This window comes from Doryrhamphus excisus, linkage group LG10, assembly GCF_037039965.1.
Source record: "Doryrhamphus excisus strain RoL-2023G ecotype Guam linkage group LG10, RoL_Dexc_Guam_v1.1, whole genome shotgun sequence".
Taxonomy (NCBI): domain Eukaryota; kingdom Metazoa; phylum Chordata; class Actinopteri; order Syngnathiformes; family Syngnathidae; genus Doryrhamphus; species Doryrhamphus excisus.
In genome coordinates, this window is record NC_136366.1 from 11,057,476 (window position 1) to 11,074,021 (window position 16,546).

The 16,546-nt window shown below is 44.5% G+C and overlaps 3 protein-coding genes across 5 annotated transcripts; all 3 read left to right on the forward strand.

Moving 5' to 3' along the window:
* Positions 1–965: 965 nt before the first annotated feature.
* Positions 966–2,790, forward strand: dtwd2 (DTW motif tRNA-uridine aminocarboxypropyltransferase 2). The gene is made up of 6 exons (XM_058064492.2): positions 966–1,227; positions 1,418–1,508; positions 1,654–1,748; positions 1,831–2,032; positions 2,114–2,242; positions 2,506–2,790. Exons 1-6 carry the CDS (start codon positions 1,061–1,063, stop codon positions 2,683–2,685), a joined length of 864 nt encoding a protein of 287 aa, XP_057920475.1. The 5' UTR covers positions 966–1,060; the 3' UTR covers positions 2,686–2,790.
* Positions 2,791–3,370: 580 nt separating this feature from the next.
* LOC131116563 (cytotoxic granule associated RNA binding protein TIA1-like) lies at positions 3,371–10,015 on the forward strand. Of its 2 annotated transcripts, none has more exons than XM_058064486.2 (12): positions 3,371–3,604; positions 4,622–4,727; positions 5,263–5,361; positions 6,076–6,130; positions 6,391–6,478; positions 6,546–6,621; positions 6,704–6,809; positions 7,254–7,352; positions 7,847–7,931; positions 8,004–8,142; positions 8,222–8,367; positions 8,800–10,015. In XM_058064486.2, the coding sequence occupies exons 1-12, from the start codon at positions 3,579–3,581 to the stop codon at positions 8,921–8,923; spliced, it is 1,149 nt and encodes a 382-aa protein (XP_057920469.2). In that variant the 5' UTR covers positions 3,371–3,578; the 3' UTR covers positions 8,924–10,015. The 2 variants fall into 2 exon arrangements, with proteins under 2 accessions (XP_057920469.2, XP_057920470.2); XM_058064487.2 differs by having other exon boundaries at positions 4,622–4,718.
* Positions 10,016–10,549: 534 nt separating this feature from the next.
* lg10h2orf42 (linkage group 10 C2orf42 homolog) lies at positions 10,550–15,967 on the forward strand. Of its 2 annotated transcripts, none has more exons than XM_058064480.2 (9): positions 10,550–10,720; positions 11,094–11,205; positions 11,340–12,371; positions 12,600–12,719; positions 12,794–12,898; positions 12,970–13,074; positions 13,910–14,010; positions 14,090–14,255; positions 14,569–15,967. In XM_058064480.2, exons 3-9 carry the CDS (start codon positions 11,375–11,377, stop codon positions 14,748–14,750), a joined length of 1,776 nt encoding a protein of 591 aa, XP_057920463.2. In that variant the 5' UTR covers positions 10,550–10,720; positions 11,094–11,205; positions 11,340–11,374; the 3' UTR covers positions 14,751–15,967. The 2 variants fall into 2 exon arrangements, with proteins under 2 accessions (XP_057920463.2, XP_057920462.2); XM_058064479.2 differs by having other exon boundaries at positions 11,108–11,205.
* Positions 15,968–16,546: the final 579 nt, after the last annotated feature.

A 16,546-nucleotide genomic window follows, 5' to 3' on the forward strand; every position in this document is an offset into this window, starting at 1 on the left:
ACCTGACTAGAGCACAATGTGTCATTCTTTAAGACAATAGGTCATGTGACAACATCAGGGGCGTGTTTGTGGCGCCCCCTATAGGTTGTGGTTAAAATTCTTTGCAATACATGCTAGCATTGTGTAACACAAAAACCATCAAAGTTTTATCATCAATAAACAAATTCTCAATGATTTATGGATAGTTCGTTGCTAAATCCTGCCCCCATTTTGTTTGAAGGGGACATATTAGTAAAGAAGTAACAGTAAGCCTTCTAGTTCTTCCAGAATCTGCACCTATTCAGCTGTATTTCTTTGGATTTTGTTGTTGGTCTGTTTTAATATATTCCACCCACGGCCCGCCTCCAGGCACGCCCACTCTGCTGTGGTTGGTCACACTGTCGAGTGCATATAAAGACTTCCGGTTTGTGCAGCCAAATGTATCAGAGTTGAGTTGATAATAAACGGGAATTTATGTTTTTTAAAATGTAAGCTTTTAACATACAGGGTGTGTCATCATCTTTGTTCCACATTGCAGGACACTTCTTCAAGATCCATAGTTTGAGTAGTTGATTAATTTTGCCATTTTTAGAGATGATAACCATCATTTGATTTTACATGGAACTGCCAATGCTTTTGAAAGTTGACACATACCGTCATATGAAATACATGGGTGGAGATAACAATGTATTGCCCTTTTTCATGAGGCCAAATCAGCTCCGTTATGTATTAGTGTAGCTAAAATCAAATACACGTCATTCATGAATTCTATTATGACAATCATAAAGAGATGAATCTTTAATTCGGCTCTTGTAGTGTAGCACAGGAATGTTAGCTGTAAGTGTAACAGATACAGAAATGTCAAAGTGCATTGTTTGGAACAGTCCGAATGATCACAGCTAAGCGTCGCATTTTATAGTATGAAACACAGACATGTGAATATAACATTTAAAAAAGCACCCTTTTTTTAGAAAAGGAGTGAGACAGCGTCCCAATCGATCTAGTTGGTGTAGATCTATATTACTGTCACAGCGCGCTCGCGAGGCAGCGTGGCTGTTGTTGTTAGCTAAGCTAGCTAGCAATGGACCGTGTCTCCGGTCCATGTTCCTCCTCTGCTCCACTTAAAGGTGACATAACAGACACTTTGGACGATTCGTCCGACGACGGGCGCTTAGACGACGCTTTCGGCGACTTGGCTGCGCTTCCGGTCGAGGTTAGCGAGAGAAGACCGACGTGTTTACGGTGCCGGTAAGCTAAGCTAACGCTAGGATAGCTAGGTTACGCGAATGGACAGACATGCAACACAGGGGCGACATCTGTGTCCCTCCCCACTTCCCTAAACATAAAATATTACTTTAACGAGGGGGACCATTCGTGTCTTCCATAAGCAAAAAAACGGGGGCAATGACAGGTCTTCAACTTTCCTCCCATGTTGTAGTCGCCCCCAGAAGGTGTGTCTTTGTCCCTTTCTCCCGACACAACCCCTGGAGGTGTCCACATGTCTCTACATCGTCCAGCACCCTGCTGAGGTGAGTCCTGTCTGCTGTTATTTCACCATTTGCTTCCATAAATCATTTTGTGTTTTACTCAGCATATATTATCTGGACTAGCACATCAAGCAGCCATGATAAACTGTTCTGACATCTTTTACCATAATATCTGCCTTGCTTTCAGGAGAGCAGAGTTCTACGCACAGTGCCTCTTCTGGCTGCATGCTTACCCCCAGCAAAGTGCAATGTCATTGTGGGAAGGCGCTTTAATGACATAAAGTAAGCAGTCGTGTGTCCTCATCGCTTATATCGCGATGTTGTTTCAGTTTCTTAGTTTGTTTACAGCTTGTTGTTCTCTCAGGAATCCAGATCTGGCCGACATATGCCGGGACAGCCGGACTCTCATCCTGTACCCGGGTCCCCAGTCCCAGAACCTGGAGGAACTGGTGCAGCGCCAGGAGGACAAGGGTGCCGTGCCTCATAACATCATCATCATCGATGGCACCTGGAGTCAGGCCAAGAACATTTTCCTCAAAAACAGCATGCTGCACCTCCCCAAGCAGGTGTGTGTGTGGCTTCAACCTCTCGCGTGGTCTGCAAACTCTTAACCTGAGCGTTGAGTGTGGAATTTTGGTATCAATCAGGTGCAGCTCAGCAGGTCTCTGTCCAGCCAGTACGTGATCCGAACTCAGCCCTCCAACATCTGCCTGTCCACACTGGAGTGCGCTGCCGTGGCTTTGTCCATCCTGGAGCACAATGACGTCTTCCAAGAGGTATCATGTGACATATGATGGTTCTCAGGGTCTTGTCAGCAAGGTGATGTTTGCACAAACCAGCAGAGGGTGCGTTTAACTGATTGAAATGAGTGTGTCCATAATTTTGGTAGGGTTTGTTTTTATCTGTTGGACTGCGTTCCTGTAGTTTTTTTTCATATTTCGTGAAGGTAATTTATTTTTGTAAAATAATACATTAACAAATTGATTGTAAATGCACATGTTGCAAAGCAAACTCATTTCTTCCTTGTTTGCCGGTAAAGGTCCTGCTGAGGCCTTTGAAAGCCTTGTGCGCCTTCCAGCTGGAGCACGGCGCTCAGGTCCACCACAGCAAGGAGCACCTCCTGAAGAACGGCATGTACGACAAAACCATGCCCAAGAACAAGCGCAAGATCAAGAGGCTGGAGAAGCTTGTTACGGACCACAACTGTCTGCTGAGATGAGGACTCAAAAAATCAAACGGGAGAAGGACTGTGTTGCGGTATCATGAAGGAATATTAAGCTTTCTTTCAGGGTTGATGTTTTATTTAATGAAAATAAATCCTATTTTCATATCAGAACATGTTTCTGTTTGTTCTCACTGCCGTACATTAGGAATACACAGTGAGGTGAAACATAATCAAACATACAGCATTGTTTGAACATACACATTATTAAAGTACACAATACCTATAGCCTGTTTAAAAAATACTGCCACCATGAGTCAGCCCACTAATGACACCCATCATTGTATCAAAAGTACAGTATCAATTTTGACTTGAGAATTGATTTTAGTGCAAGAGCTATTATAAGAAATATCGATATTTCAGTATCACTTATGTAGTTTTTCTCTTCCACTGCACGCTGTCAGTATTAAACTAATAAGGAAAATATTAAATGAATGGATTGAAACCTTGTTGTTAAATAAAAGAAAGCATATTGCTGAATTTATATTCAGCAATATGGTATATATAATGGTATATAATAGATATACCATTATATGTAAAGTAAAAAACATCACATTAACTTTTGTTTTAAGTCTTTTGTGTTCATTTTCTACCAAGAAGAAATAACGGCCCGCTTGTTGAGAAACAGTAAAGGTTCCCCTATTTTTCTGCTTAAGTGTAGCGCATGCGCCTTTGGCATCAGTCTCGGCCGCTCCGCCATCTTTGTCGGCTGCCCATTGTTCGCTCTGGAGCTTCCCTCGGCGGCGGCGACGGCGTATCGGTTCATACTGCGCCACAAAAACAAAATACAAGAAAAAACAAGCGGTTGGTGTCACAGGCAGCTGCCCGCGACGGTCGTGGATTAGCACCCCGCGGTTGCGACTCGTTCTCGGACAGCAAGTTGAACCAGGATGGACGATGAGCAGCCCAAAACCCTGTGAGTGTGTTTGTTTGCTGCTAGCTTCAACCGCTTGGATTGCTCACGTAACCTGCAGCACGTTAGCATGGCCGCACTCGACTACAAACACCCTCAATCTAAAAAAAACGATTATCCATTAAATTAATCTGATTTCCTGTGAATGTACTTATATTGATGCGTATATGCGGCGTTGAAAGGAGTGCATTTCCACATCGGCTAATTCGGAACGTCAACCATCCAGCTAGTATTGTGTGCTAGCAAGCTAATTCTAGAAAATTCCCAAGTGGATTTCCTGGTTTTTGAATGAAAAAACATCCTCTTTTGTCATTACAACCTGAGCCGATTGAGACACGAGAGCAAACGTAATGTATTTTACTGTGTACTGTAAACCAGTGTTGGTAATGAGCAGCAAAACACGGAAATGGGCCCTTTTCACACAAGGCTTTGGCGAGCAATTAAGTCCTGAAAATCGAGCATCAGGCCTATAAACGCGCTTGTCGTCTATATATGAATACATATAAATATTACACGAGCACCCAGTTAGATAAGTCGTTTACATAACAGCTAACCAATGCTATCGATGATTAGCACATGACTGTCTTACTATACTTAATTTCAAAATAGCACCATGCTAATCTAAACCAGGAAATACAAAGATTCGAGTAACATTACACGCTGAATTATTTTGCCTAACAGTCTTGAAATGTTTTTTTTTTTTTTTACTGGATGTATTGTTGTGCTACAGTCATTTATACTACAGCGGTGCTTTGGTTAACGTCATTAACCCCCCCCCCCAGAAGGTCCTGACTCTCCAAATCACAAACTGGTGAAGGTTTCACAAATCAGAAACTGTATTAGCTGGCGTACACAAACCAAGACCGCATTTTGGATGCTAAACAAAATTGTGTATGTTAACTGGATAATTAACAGGGGGTCGGGGGTGTTTACCACTGTAATTCAACATTTTTAGTTAAGACAAGTTCCTCTCTCTCGTCCTTTTATTTTTGTGGTTTTAAATTCCATCTTTGTGCACAGGTATGTGGGGAACCTGTCGCGGGATGTGACGGAAGCACTCATCCTGGAGCTGTTTGGCCAGATCGGACCCTGCAAGAGCTGTAAAATGATCGTGGATGTGAGTTCAGTGAGTCAACTTCTGTGCTCTTAAAGAGTCTCAAACCCCAGTGGTGGTCTCTCTTATGAGCAGATTTGGAGCAAATAGGGGGGAAGATTTTTTTTTTCCCCACTGGTGCAACATCTGGTAAATGGCGTATTTCCTCATATGGTGGCCTCCCCTCGAATGGACACCATGCCCTGCTTTATTGTTTCCCCTTTGGAAGAAAATAACAGGTCACTCGGTGTCTTATCTACAAAATGGATATCCATCGTGTAATGATACATTTATAACGTGCTTACAGCATTCACAAGCATGTATATTTGTGTACCTAGTATGCCTTGTGGGTTCTCTGCAGCTGAGAAATGAGCTGTTTCTAGCTGCTATATGAGGAAATATGGTACCTAAATGTCAATATCTGTATACATTAAAGTTATCTACGTTTTTTTTTTTAAATTCAGATTTTGTACACACAGCCTCAGTGTTCCTGCCCCGCCGTGTTGAAAAGTGAACGCGGGCTCCCCAGTTGACATGTTTTTGTGTTTGTGTCTCTTGCCCCTCCCAGACAGCAGGTCACGATCCGTACTGCTTTGTGGAATTCTATGAGCATAGACACGCCATGGCCACCATTGCGGCTATGAACGGTCGGAAAATTCTGGGTAAGGTAAGCTGTCCCATCTCCCCCCCGGGGGCGAGGCCAGGCGGACCGGTGCTGGGTGGGCGGGGTTTTCCCGAAAGAGCCCCCTGAAAAGGAAATAATTGGCGCTTGATGTGTAAACGTGTGGAACAAAGCGCTAAATGTCATGTGATGATGCTCTTCTGCCCCCCCACCCCCACCCTTCTTGCCTCTTTGCTGGTGTGTGTTATTGACTTTCATCACCATTACGTTTTATTTTTAACAACCTTATTTCCACATAGACGCCACCTAAGACTTTGACTTCTAGAAAGATCCATTCAGTTGAAAATATTCTATCCTCAACAGGTATTGAAGGACCATTTGAGGAGTAGAACAAGTTCGTAAAAATCACTTGTTTGTAAGTCCCTTGTTATTTGGACCTTACTTCCTTCAGTTTTACACCAAATTTTGACATTTTTCCTGATTTAATGAGGGTCAAGTCTTGATATCCTTTTCTTGAATATTCTCCTCTGTATGTTCATTTACTGTGTGTTTAGTGTAAAAGACAAAGGTATGTCCATTTAGGTAATGTAAGTTAAATCAGTGGCTCAACAGAAGCCATTAAAAGACACTAGAAAGTAAAGTCCTGTGTGTGTGTGAGTGAGTGAGAGAGAGAATGGGAGACAAATTGTCTAATCAACAATAATCCACTCCTTGCTCACGTCTGACTTGTGCTCTCTTGCCTGTTGTGTCTCTTTGCAGGAAGTCAAGGTCAACTGGGCAACAACGCCGACCAGCCAAAAGAAGGACACCAGCAGTATGTCTCCTTCAGTAAATAATACACTCTTGATCCTAACGTTAAGAACAGTTGAAAAATGGCAAGAATGTACATTTTGCACTGTTGGATCTTAAGGAGGTTCTAAGTAGAGATTCAAAATGTGGTTCTATTAGCTGCCCTTCGAGGAATCCCCCTTTCCGGGATGAACAGTCTACAACTGCTCTTAACCTTTTGATCAGGAGTGTATGCCATCAGTGTCTTTGTGTGGGTGTTTACTACACTTCAACAATGTCTTTCAGGTCACTTCCACGTCTTTGTCGGAGACCTAAGCCCTGAAATCACCACAGATGACATAAAAGCCGCGTTTGGCCCTTTTGGGAAAATATCGTAAGTGCCCGCTGAGAAATAACATTGACGCCACCTGCTGGTATTAATTCATGGTGTTTGTCCGCAGCGATTGTCGGGTGGTGAAAGACATGGCCACCGGCAAGTCCAAAGGCTACGGCTTTGTGTCTTTTTTCAACAAATGGGTGAGCGTCCTGCCCCTGTCTCCGGGGTGCTAAAACCGAGACTGAAACACACCAATTTTACACCCTTTGTGGCTGTGTTTAGGATGCAGAGAACGCCATCCAGCAGATGGGAGGCCAGTGGCTGGGAGGCCGGCAGATCAGGACCAACTGGGCCACACGGAAGCCCACGCCCAAAACTACCAATGAAAGTAAGATGAATAAGGATGCCACAAGCCCTCGCCCCTCACGTTCATATCCCTTTAATGCAACAAGTATTAGTCATGTGACAAGAACTGTATTGTCCGTTTAGATATACAGTAATTGGTTGAACCTTGAATAGTCAGCCTAGTCAGCCTCTAATTTTGCTCACAGAGGAAGTAAAACAAAACACTTAGTCTTGCCTTCAGTGAGGGTGAAATCATGCTCAGATGATTTCTATATTTGATTATTCATTGTTATGCAACTATAATGATGAGTGTCAAAAACAAACTGGAGGGCCTTTTCCCTAAAAACCATTTCAGTTGAATTCTAAAGTGTCCAACTTTGTAGATTTCATAATATTATATGTTAACCTTCTCAAAATAGTCACCATTTATCAATATTTTATGGTCTTTGCGGTGATGAAAGACATGTTTTTTTTTCTTTTCTCGTAGCAAGCAACACAAAGCAGCTGTCTTTCGACGAGGTGGTGAACCAGTCCAGTCCCAGCAACTGCACTGTCTACTGCGGAGGGGTCACAGCAGGTCTCACGGGTGAGCATCGCTAGATTTCTTCTTGGCTGCATGATCCAAGATGGCGGCGTCAAGAAACTGAACTGTATTCAAAAGTTGGGATGTTAACCGAGAAACACAATAATCTGGGCGGATGTTAACTGAGGCACCACTGTATTTACAATTGTTTTATAGATCCATAAAAATATTTTTATACTCTGGAAAAAGTATGTAAAAAAACATGTTTCATATGTTAACCGCTTCTGGCTGCCATTTTGTTAGCAAGCTAGAAGCTTTGGACATTTTGCAATAAAAATACATGTGACGTGTGCCTTGTATGCTGACCAAACAATGTGCGTAAGCCACAGCGGTTGCTAACTGAGGTCTCACTGTATTTTGAAGCCTTTGACCTTGAAAGTGTCACTCCCAATTATGTTTTCATGCAAATGGCACTAATATACGCCACCACAGTTAGATTGTAGTCCTGTGGGAAACACTGGATTCATTGCTAACACTTTGGAGTTTCTCCTTCACAGAGCAAATTATGAGACAAACCTTCTCGCCTTTTGGCCAAATCATGGAGATCCGGGTTTTCCCTGACAAAGGCTACTCCTTTGTGAGGTAAGATTGCAAGAAGAGGATTGAACCAGCAACATGTCACATTGACCCTATATCACTGCTTCCTGGCTGCAGGTTCAACTCCCACGAGGCGGCCGCCCACGCCATCGTGTCCGTCAACGCCACATCGGTGGAAGGCTTCGTGGTCAAGTGCTACTGGGGCAAAGAAACCACCGACATGGTCAGCCCCATACAGCAGGTGCAGATGCCTCAGGTACGTAACCAGGAGGGCCCCAGCCAAGGCGGGCCGTCAGATCCCGCCGCCTTAAAACCGGTCCCACTTGTGTCAGCAGAACACGGTGAGCTTTGCAGCGCAGCCCTACAGCCAGTGGGGGCAGTGGTACGGCAACACGCAGCAGATCGGTCAGTACGTGCCCAATGGGTGGCAGGTGCCCAGCTACGGCGTCTACGGGCAGACCTGGGATCAGCAGTGCTACAAGTGAGTGTGCGTGCGCTGCCGGAGTGTAAATTGTCACATTAGCGCTCTGTCATTGGCCCACTTTCAGCTGCAGTCATGTGACCACTTCACACAAAACGGAAGTTTGTCCAAATATTCACCCCTGCTGTGCTCATACCGTTCTTGCACATGTACCACAAGGTGGCGCTGTCATTCATAACTGTTTTGAATGTGCAAGAATAATCTGGATTTTTTTTGTTTTTGTTTGGGAGTTGTTTTTTTTAGAAGTAATAAAAATCAGAGAATAAAGTCTTTTTTTGTAATCTTTTTTTTGTAATCTTCCAAAGGGAAAGTCTTTCACAGAAAAAAAATCAGTAGACATAAGGAATACAACAATTTTTTTTACCGTAACATCAAAGAAAAATTTATGAATTTTCAACAATTAGTATTTTATTCCTATTTTTTTTCCTGTAGTCCTCTTCCTTCCGGCGCCGGATGGACCGGTGTTGGCACCGTGAGCAACGGAGGCATGGTGGAGCCCGGGCAAGGGGTCAACGGCACCGTGCTGGCCAACCAGGCCGGCTACCATACCCACTGATCAGCCCCTCCCTCTGGGGGGTGAAGCCAACCTGGATGACACTCTGCTGGGGGGGTGTAGCACGTGTGCTCGCTCTCTCTGTTTGTCAACACATTATTCTCCTTAAGGACACTGGTCGGGAACGTTACCATTAGCTTACCGGCCCACACGCTCATTCTCACCCTCTCCCCGCCCTTCCTCCATCCCTCTCTCTCTCCCCCCCACCTGCAAAGTGTCCCATCACCGGCCAAATGTAAATGACATGACAAGTCCAGATAGTTTAGTTTAGTCAACAAAACAAGAAAAAAAAAGAAAAAGATGGTGTTGAAATCACCAGGTTTCATTTGCAGGAGCCAAAGAGTTCACTCGACAAGGCGTGAGCTTGGTTCTCCTTCTCCCACTCGGTGGGGTGGTATTTTTAGTCCAAGGATGTTCTCAGGGTGTGGAGTCATTCTGTGAAATGTAGGATATCACTGAGATAAGAGGAGTACATTTCAACGCTCCGTCACCGACCCCGGCAGAACGGAGCGAGTGGACGGACCGTGCCCAGTCCACCTTTTGTGTGTGCACGCGCGTGTGCATGGACTGATGATGCGTTTACACACAATTCCACTTCATCTAGCAACCCCCCTCCCCCTTTAATCACAAAGGACTATACGCATTTTCATTTTTGCTTTTTTTTTGCAACAGTTATGTAGACAAATTGTCTTTTTTTTGTCACAATGCTGACCTGTACAAAGAGCTTTTGCCTTTTTTGCTTTCATTTCGGGAGGGGGGGGCTGTCTCTGAAAAGAAACGTTGCAGTGACAAATGAAGACCTTTTTATGTTTGTTGATAAAGCATTGAGTGGCTGTCAACTGTCAACTTTATTTTTAAAAAAATTTCAATATCTGGACTAAATCGCAGGGAATAAACTGCCGCACTCGTCTTACATACTGGCAGACAAATATTGCACAACTACTTAAAAAAAAAAAGTTCACTCAATTTGAAGTACGTTTGGGTTTTGGTTTGTTTTTTTGGCATTCCACTTTTTTTGTAATATCATTTGAAAGTCTTATTGTAAATAACCAAGCGGTCTGTTCAATTGTATCTGTATAAAGACATGTTCATTCAGGACGTGTGTTTGCCTTTTGGATGACATGACATCGTGCTGCATTCCTTTGTTTTAAACCTAGAGAGTGTCTGTTTTTATTGATCAAAGAGGAGAGATTGTGGCCATCGCCATCCTCTTCATGTGGTTGAGGGCTCCATCGTGTTGCCTTATCAGTGAGTTACTTTTTTTTTGTTTACTTTAACCAAAAATCAGCAGGTAAGAATGTTTACACCCTGCTGGAATTTTGCCGGAAGAGTTGTTTACACTTGCGTAACAGTTTAATTTGGATTTGCCCCCATTAAAATGTTGATGAAAAAGAACAATTCTCAACTTTTTCAGAAAATTTTGTAAATTCTAAAGTGGCCAAAAAATTGGATACCTAAAATATAATTTTTTAACCATTCATCAGAAATGCAGTATATTTTTTCGCAACATTTCTGTTCTTAGAAAACGTAAAACATTAGCAAATGAACGTTATACGGATTAAAATGTGCATGCTTGGTTTTGCTAACCATCATTCAATGGAAATAGCTTAGAATGCATCGTCTGAACACTGCCGACTACAGATCCCAAGATGCATAGCGCCGCCAGTGACCGCCTTATTAATCCGCGCGCTCGCAGCTGGCCAATTAGGATTGCTGCTAGCATAGAGGGATCAATGGCTACGGTCGAACAGCTTTGAAGGCCTAATTGGAGCCGAATTTGACCAACGGGACACTTTTCAGGTAGTTTACTCACCTTTCATTAAACCATAGTCACTTTTTAAGAAAATTACAAAATTTTTAAATGGCAAAAATGGTTACCCAAAGTATACATGATTGACAATGCATGTACGTATGTATCAAAATACAAAGTGCAATTTTATGTACTTCAAAAAAACGTAATATATGCAATTCTAATGAACATTGTAGTATTAATATTTACTTTTTTGGTTTTGCTAACCATTTTCAGCAAATAAAACTCGACTTCGTACCGGATAATAACTTAAAATGTGTATTTAACTACAACGTCCGAGTTTGAAATCAACTACAATCCCGAAATGCTTTGCCCTGGATGTAACCGCCTTTTTAAGCCACGTGATTCCCTCTGGCCAATTAGGAGTGTCGTTACAGGCGCAATGCGGGTGTCGGGATGTAAGGAGCAATGGCGACGGTCGAGCTGGTTTGAAGGCCAAATTGGAGCCGAATTTGACCAACGGCATGCTTTTCAGGTAGTTAACGCACCTTTCTTGAACACAATCACATAAGACTGCACGATGTCACGCTGTAGTTACAAGTCACAATCTTAATGGGGATTTTTGGGTGTTTGTTTCCCCAATTAATCTTCTAACCTGTTTATTTTTAGACTTCGGCTTCAACCCCACTATTTGTGACCTGAAAATGGAGAGTGCGTCCTCTTCATACAGCCATGTCCTGTCCCCTTTCACCCAGCAAACGTCAACACCCAACCTGGCTGCTAAGCAGAGAGACAGTCGCAAGGGGGCGCCCTCCGTGACCCCGGCTTTCCTCTCGAACCTGGGGAGGGCCACCCTGCGGGGCATTCGCAAGTGTCCCCAGTGTGGCGTTTACAATGGCACCCGGGGACTCAGCTGCAAGAACGCTGTTTGTGGGATTTCTCTCAGAAACGCCTCTTTGGAGGTCCGGAGGGGCAGGAAGGACACCATGGAGGTGGTCAAAGTCATAACAGACGGCGAGGAGAAGGCCAACCAGGGAGGCGAGGTGCAGGTGTTTTCAGTGTGTCAAAAAGGAAGAGCTAACACCCAGTTTGGCTTTGTGGAGCTCGTTGCGACAGACGCCACCATCGCCACAGGCAACAGAGCCTCCCAGCTTTCTCACATCAACCTGGGCCGCTGCTTCATGGCCGCCTGCAAGCAGGGTCAAAAGTCAAGCCACAGCAAGGCGTCATATGACAGCCTCTGCGCCCACATCAAGCACGCCATCGAGTGCGCCAACCGCGCCACGCCGCTCAGCGTCAAGAGCTCCGTCCTGGAAGCTCTGCAGGCCTCCGTGCAAGCCAAGGCGGAGCTCTGGAGGCTGGCCACAGAGTCCCTGGGGCCACTGGTGCAGCGCGTGTCCAGGGACACCCTGGTGGTCAAGTGCCACCCGGACTCTAAGCACCCTCACGGCCTGTTGCATCTCACCGTGGGAGCCGGCGGACGAACCGAGGCACCGAAAAACGATGCGGCTCTTCAGCAACAGCAAGCCTTGTTTCACTGTGGCTGCCAGGGGGACAGCAGGAAGGGGAGGGCCGAAGGGGCCGAGCCAGGCGGGGGGTTGTCGGAACCCTGCCTGCACTTCTACGCCTGCGTGTGTGCCTTCGCTAGCGACGAGAAGCTCACGGCAGAATTTGCGGCTTTTATCAACTCCTCGTCAAACGGTACAAGTCGTAAATGCTAACCCTCCTGACTTCCCACAATTTCCAAGATGGTGTCCCCTTGGCACACAATGCCCCGAGTGGGGGATTAATGTACTCTCATGTGGACTGGTGTGGATGTCAAGAGTATTGCGCCCATATTGCAGTCAATACTGTGAAATCTGGAGGGTTGGCCTCTCAAACGTTGTCATGGTCTTCCAAAAGCGCCCTAATTACTTCTGTGTGTTTAAGGCGTACTACCAAACTCCACCTGCAGAGTCATCGTTCCTTTCGAGAGGCCTCCGCTGCACACCGAAACGGTGAAATCTCCACACAAAGCAAAGAAACTGCGTCAGGAGGAAGCACTTTTGGGTACTTTTGCTCCTCCAGGTTTAGGATTTTCCCATTTTTCCCGGCCATGAATTGTTTCTCCCTGACCTCCACAGGTGGTGGTCAGGCTGCGGATGAGCACTCTGTGACGTTGGGGTTCCACCAGTGGCTGGCCGGCGTCACAGAGCGGATACACCAGGCCATGCACTTCCAGCTGGATGGTAAGGCTGAAGTGACTTTCTACTCCTTTCTCGGTTGAGTGTTTTTCAATGTTTTTTTTTTTTTCATTTAGGGAATCCGGAGCCTCTGGTGTACCACATTCCTCAGCAGTTTTTTAACGCCTTGCAGCATCGCTTGTCGCTCGGCTCCAAGAGGAGGCTGCCTAACTTCACAACAGGTGACGATGTCCTGTCCTCTTTGTCGCATGTTAGCGACACTAGCATAGCTATTTTGGCCACGCAGTCAGGAGATCGGGAAGACGTGGGTTTGATTCTCCACTTGGGCATCTCTGTGTGGAGTTTGCATGTTCTCCCTGTGCATGTGGGTTTTCTCCGGGTACTCCGGTTCCTCCCACATTCCAAAAACATAATTAATTGGCGACTCCAAATTGTGCATAGCAATGAATGTGAGTGTGAATGGTTGTTTGTCTATATGTGCCCTGTGATTGGCTGGCCACCAGTCCAGGGTGTACCCCACCTCTCGATCGAAGTAAGCTGGGATAGGCTCCCCCCGCGACCTAGTGAGGATAAGCGGTATAGAAACTGGTTGGATGAAAATTTATATAAATTTTGGAAACATGGAAAAAACAGTATACACTTAGAAATCCCACTGTTTTTGCCTGTTAAAAGATCCGCTGTGGCGACTCCGTAATCAGGAAAAAGTGGAAAAAAACAAACAAATGTTTGTTGTGAGTTCCTTTGTTGGACGGTCTTTGAATGCACCATCCCATGCTGTACAAGTAGACTATTATACTGTATTTTTAACCTTTTTCTTTCACCTTATGTTTGCTCACAAATGCCGACACTGCGGGCATGCATAAAGATAAGATTTTATGACCTTGCGTGCCCAGATAGCTAGCCTGTTACGACACATCAAATGGTGACTCCAAGCTGATACTGATGAATGGTGCTTTTCATTTGTTGTTGCTCCTGTCTTAGTTTTACACACCACATGAAAAATAGCATTTGATTACGATCATGTACGACGCTCACCAGTCTCCGTGTCCACTTCAGTGGTTGTGCGGAGGGACGCTCCCCCTCTGGGCTCTTTCTCCAAGTACACCTGGCACATCACCAACCTGGCACAGGTCAAACGCATCTTTGACACACCCGAGGTAAACTGCCACCGCTCGCCCATCCTATGTCTCCCCACCCCCATTCGTCCTTTGATGTCCCACCCGCCGTGTCTGCCAGTTGGAGCTGGAACTCACTCAGAGTTTTGTCAAAAACATGGATGGTTCCTACTCTCGCTTTCGTTGTCCGCAACCGCCGCCGCCCCAACCGGAGATGCCGGAGGGAGTTGGAACAGATCGGCCGCAAGCAATTCGACCCATGGAGCTGCAGACGTTCCTCAGAGTTGGTGAGTTTATTTTTGTTAGTTTATGATAAGGATAGAAACAGGGTTCTGTTGACACCTAGTGGCCAATGTAGAGTACTACATTCACAAGTTGAATCTTCTTCTGTCTAGTATTTGTATTTTACTTCTTAGCCATGGTTATGCTTGAAAATACTTAAAGGAATACACACACTTTGCTTGTATATGCATAAAAATAATCATATAATGTATTTAACCACGAAACGGTAATAATTTATTAATTCATTGTTTTAGGGGAAAAAAATGCATATTTGCATTATAACGGCGTTGTCATTTTCTGATCTTCCAATCCGCGCAGGGCCCGGCTTGGACGACCTGAGCGACGCCCGTCCGTTGGAGATCGAGTGGACCCCCGACGTGCTCCCGCTTTGCAACATGGGAGAGCTGAGGATCCGCTTCGAGTTCGGCCACCGGCATAGCGGACAGCAACCCGACTCGTCTGACTGTGTGAAAAGCAACGTGATGCAGGGCGCTTCCTAGTCATCATGTGACTTAGCGGATACTTCATTAGGTACACCTGCACTATCCACTGAGCATTATCTTTCTAAAGGTAGATGTTTGTATTGGATTCTATTCATTATAATACATCATATTCATATCATACCACCCATTAGATGCTAGAGTGCTTTATCATTGGATAAACATCAAATATATTATATTAGATGCTAGAGTGCTTTATCATTGGATAAACATCAAATATATTACATGACATTTTTACTCTTAATATATTTAGAACATCAATTCCAATACATTTGTCCGCTTTTTATTTCCTGCGAGCAAGTTGTGTTAGTGTTAAAAGTGGCCAGCAGGTTGCGCCATAACACTGTTGCTTCCATAACACAGCTGGAAACCCTCAAGGAAATGGACCCAAACACCTCTTGTCTGCTGGTATATATACAAAAATACACAAAAGTGACTTAAGGTTTCTCTTGAAACGTGTCCATGAGCTTTTCCAAGCTACGCCACCACCAAATCACTTGCCCATTCCTCATCAAACAGTTGAAAAATGTTTTATCTTCAGGAGGTTCAACATAGAGTTTCACAATACAAAAAGTAGAAACGAAAGCAAGACAAATGCACAAACCTCATTATCTGAAACTAGCGAGTATCCTGATTATGTGGCAAAATGACCACAATAGCACCCTGAACATCACCCTTACTCTCTGATTGGTACCATGACTCTCCACCGCCTCCTGAGGTAGGAAGGGTTATTACAAATGTATTACTCCAGCCCCCCCACACACATACACACTGTGTGCCAAGTGGGGCGGTTGTCATATCCATCATTTCTGAGTCATTGCCCGAGGAAACGCGGGCCAATTACGGTCATAAATAATAATGGGAGAGCGCGTGCGGCGGCATGACGGATGGGACGCACTCACAGCTCATTTACATGACGTCTGGGTGTCGCCGTGATGGAATGCTCCCCAAATGACACCTTGAAGCCGGGACCGCGCTCGTGGATCCTTGCTGGAGTCACTTGGATGCACCACTTTTTAGGGTGCCTACTGGTGGAGGGCGGAGCTAGACCGTGCCATGTGTTGATTGGTGGACAAAGGATGCTCAATTCCTCAGAAACAGCAGAGTTGTTTTTTTCACATGAAAATAAGTTGAAAAATATTAAATACTAATAATGAATTATGAGTAATAAAAGCGTTAGTATTTGTTTCATGAAAACAAGATGTAAACGTTCAATTATTTTAAATAGCAAAAATTATTTTAAAATAGTTAAATAGTTAAATATGAAAAATAATATAAAAAGTAATGTAAAAAAAATAATGTTAAAGAATAGTGAAGTAAAATTTAGTTGTCTTTGTAAAAAATTAGATGACAATATTCATTAATATAATTTTTTTATTATAAAAGTAATACATTTATTAATAATACATTTGTCATTCATTCCTCACGAGGGTCGCGGGGGGTGCTGGAGCCTATCCCAGCTGTCTTCGGGCGAGAGGCGGGGTACACCCTGGACTGGTCGCCAGCCAATCACAGGGCACATATAGACAAACAACCATTCACACTCACATTCATACCTATGGACAATTTGGAGTGGCCAATTAACCTAGCATGTTTTTGGAATGTGGGAGGAAACCGGAGTACCCGGAGAAAACCCATGCATGCACGGGGAGAACATGCAAACTCCACACAGAGATGGCCAAGGGTGGAATTGAACCCTGGTCCTCCTAGCTGTGAGGTCTGTGCGCTAATCACTAGACCGCCGTGCCGCCCAATAATACATTTATTATAATGAAAATAAAACATGAATAATATAT

Coding starts and splice junctions, on each gene's coding strand:
- dtwd2 (XM_058064492.2), top strand. CDS start 1,061: ATGGACCGTGTCTCCGGTCCATGTTCCTCCTCTGCTCCACTTAAAGGT. Junction 1,509..1,653: donor TCGTCCAGCACCCTGCTGAG/GTGAGTCCTGTC, acceptor CCTTGCTTTCAG/GAGAGCAGAGTTCTACGCAC. Junction 2,033..2,113: donor TGCTGCACCTCCCCAAGCAG/GTGTGTGTGTGG, acceptor GGTATCAATCAG/GTGCAGCTCAGCAGGTCTCT.
- LOC131116563 (XM_058064486.2), top strand. CDS start 3,579: ATGGACGATGAGCAGCCCAAAACCCT. Junction 6,131..6,390: donor CCAAAAGAAGGACACCAGCA/GTATGTCTCCTT, acceptor AATGTCTTTCAG/GTCACTTCCACGTCTTTGTC. Junction 8,143..8,221: donor AGCAGGTGCAGATGCCTCAG/GTACGTAACCAG, acceptor TTGTGTCAGCAG/AACACGGTGAGCTTTGCAGC.
- lg10h2orf42 (XM_058064480.2), top strand. CDS start 11,375: ATGGAGAGTGCGTCCTCTTCATACAGCCATGTCCTGTCCCCTTTCACC. Junction 12,372..12,599: donor TATCAACTCCTCGTCAAACG/GTACAAGTCGTA, acceptor TGTGTGTTTAAG/GCGTACTACCAAACTCCACC. Junction 12,720..12,793: donor TCAGGAGGAAGCACTTTTGG/GTACTTTTGCTC, acceptor TGACCTCCACAG/GTGGTGGTCAGGCTGCGGAT.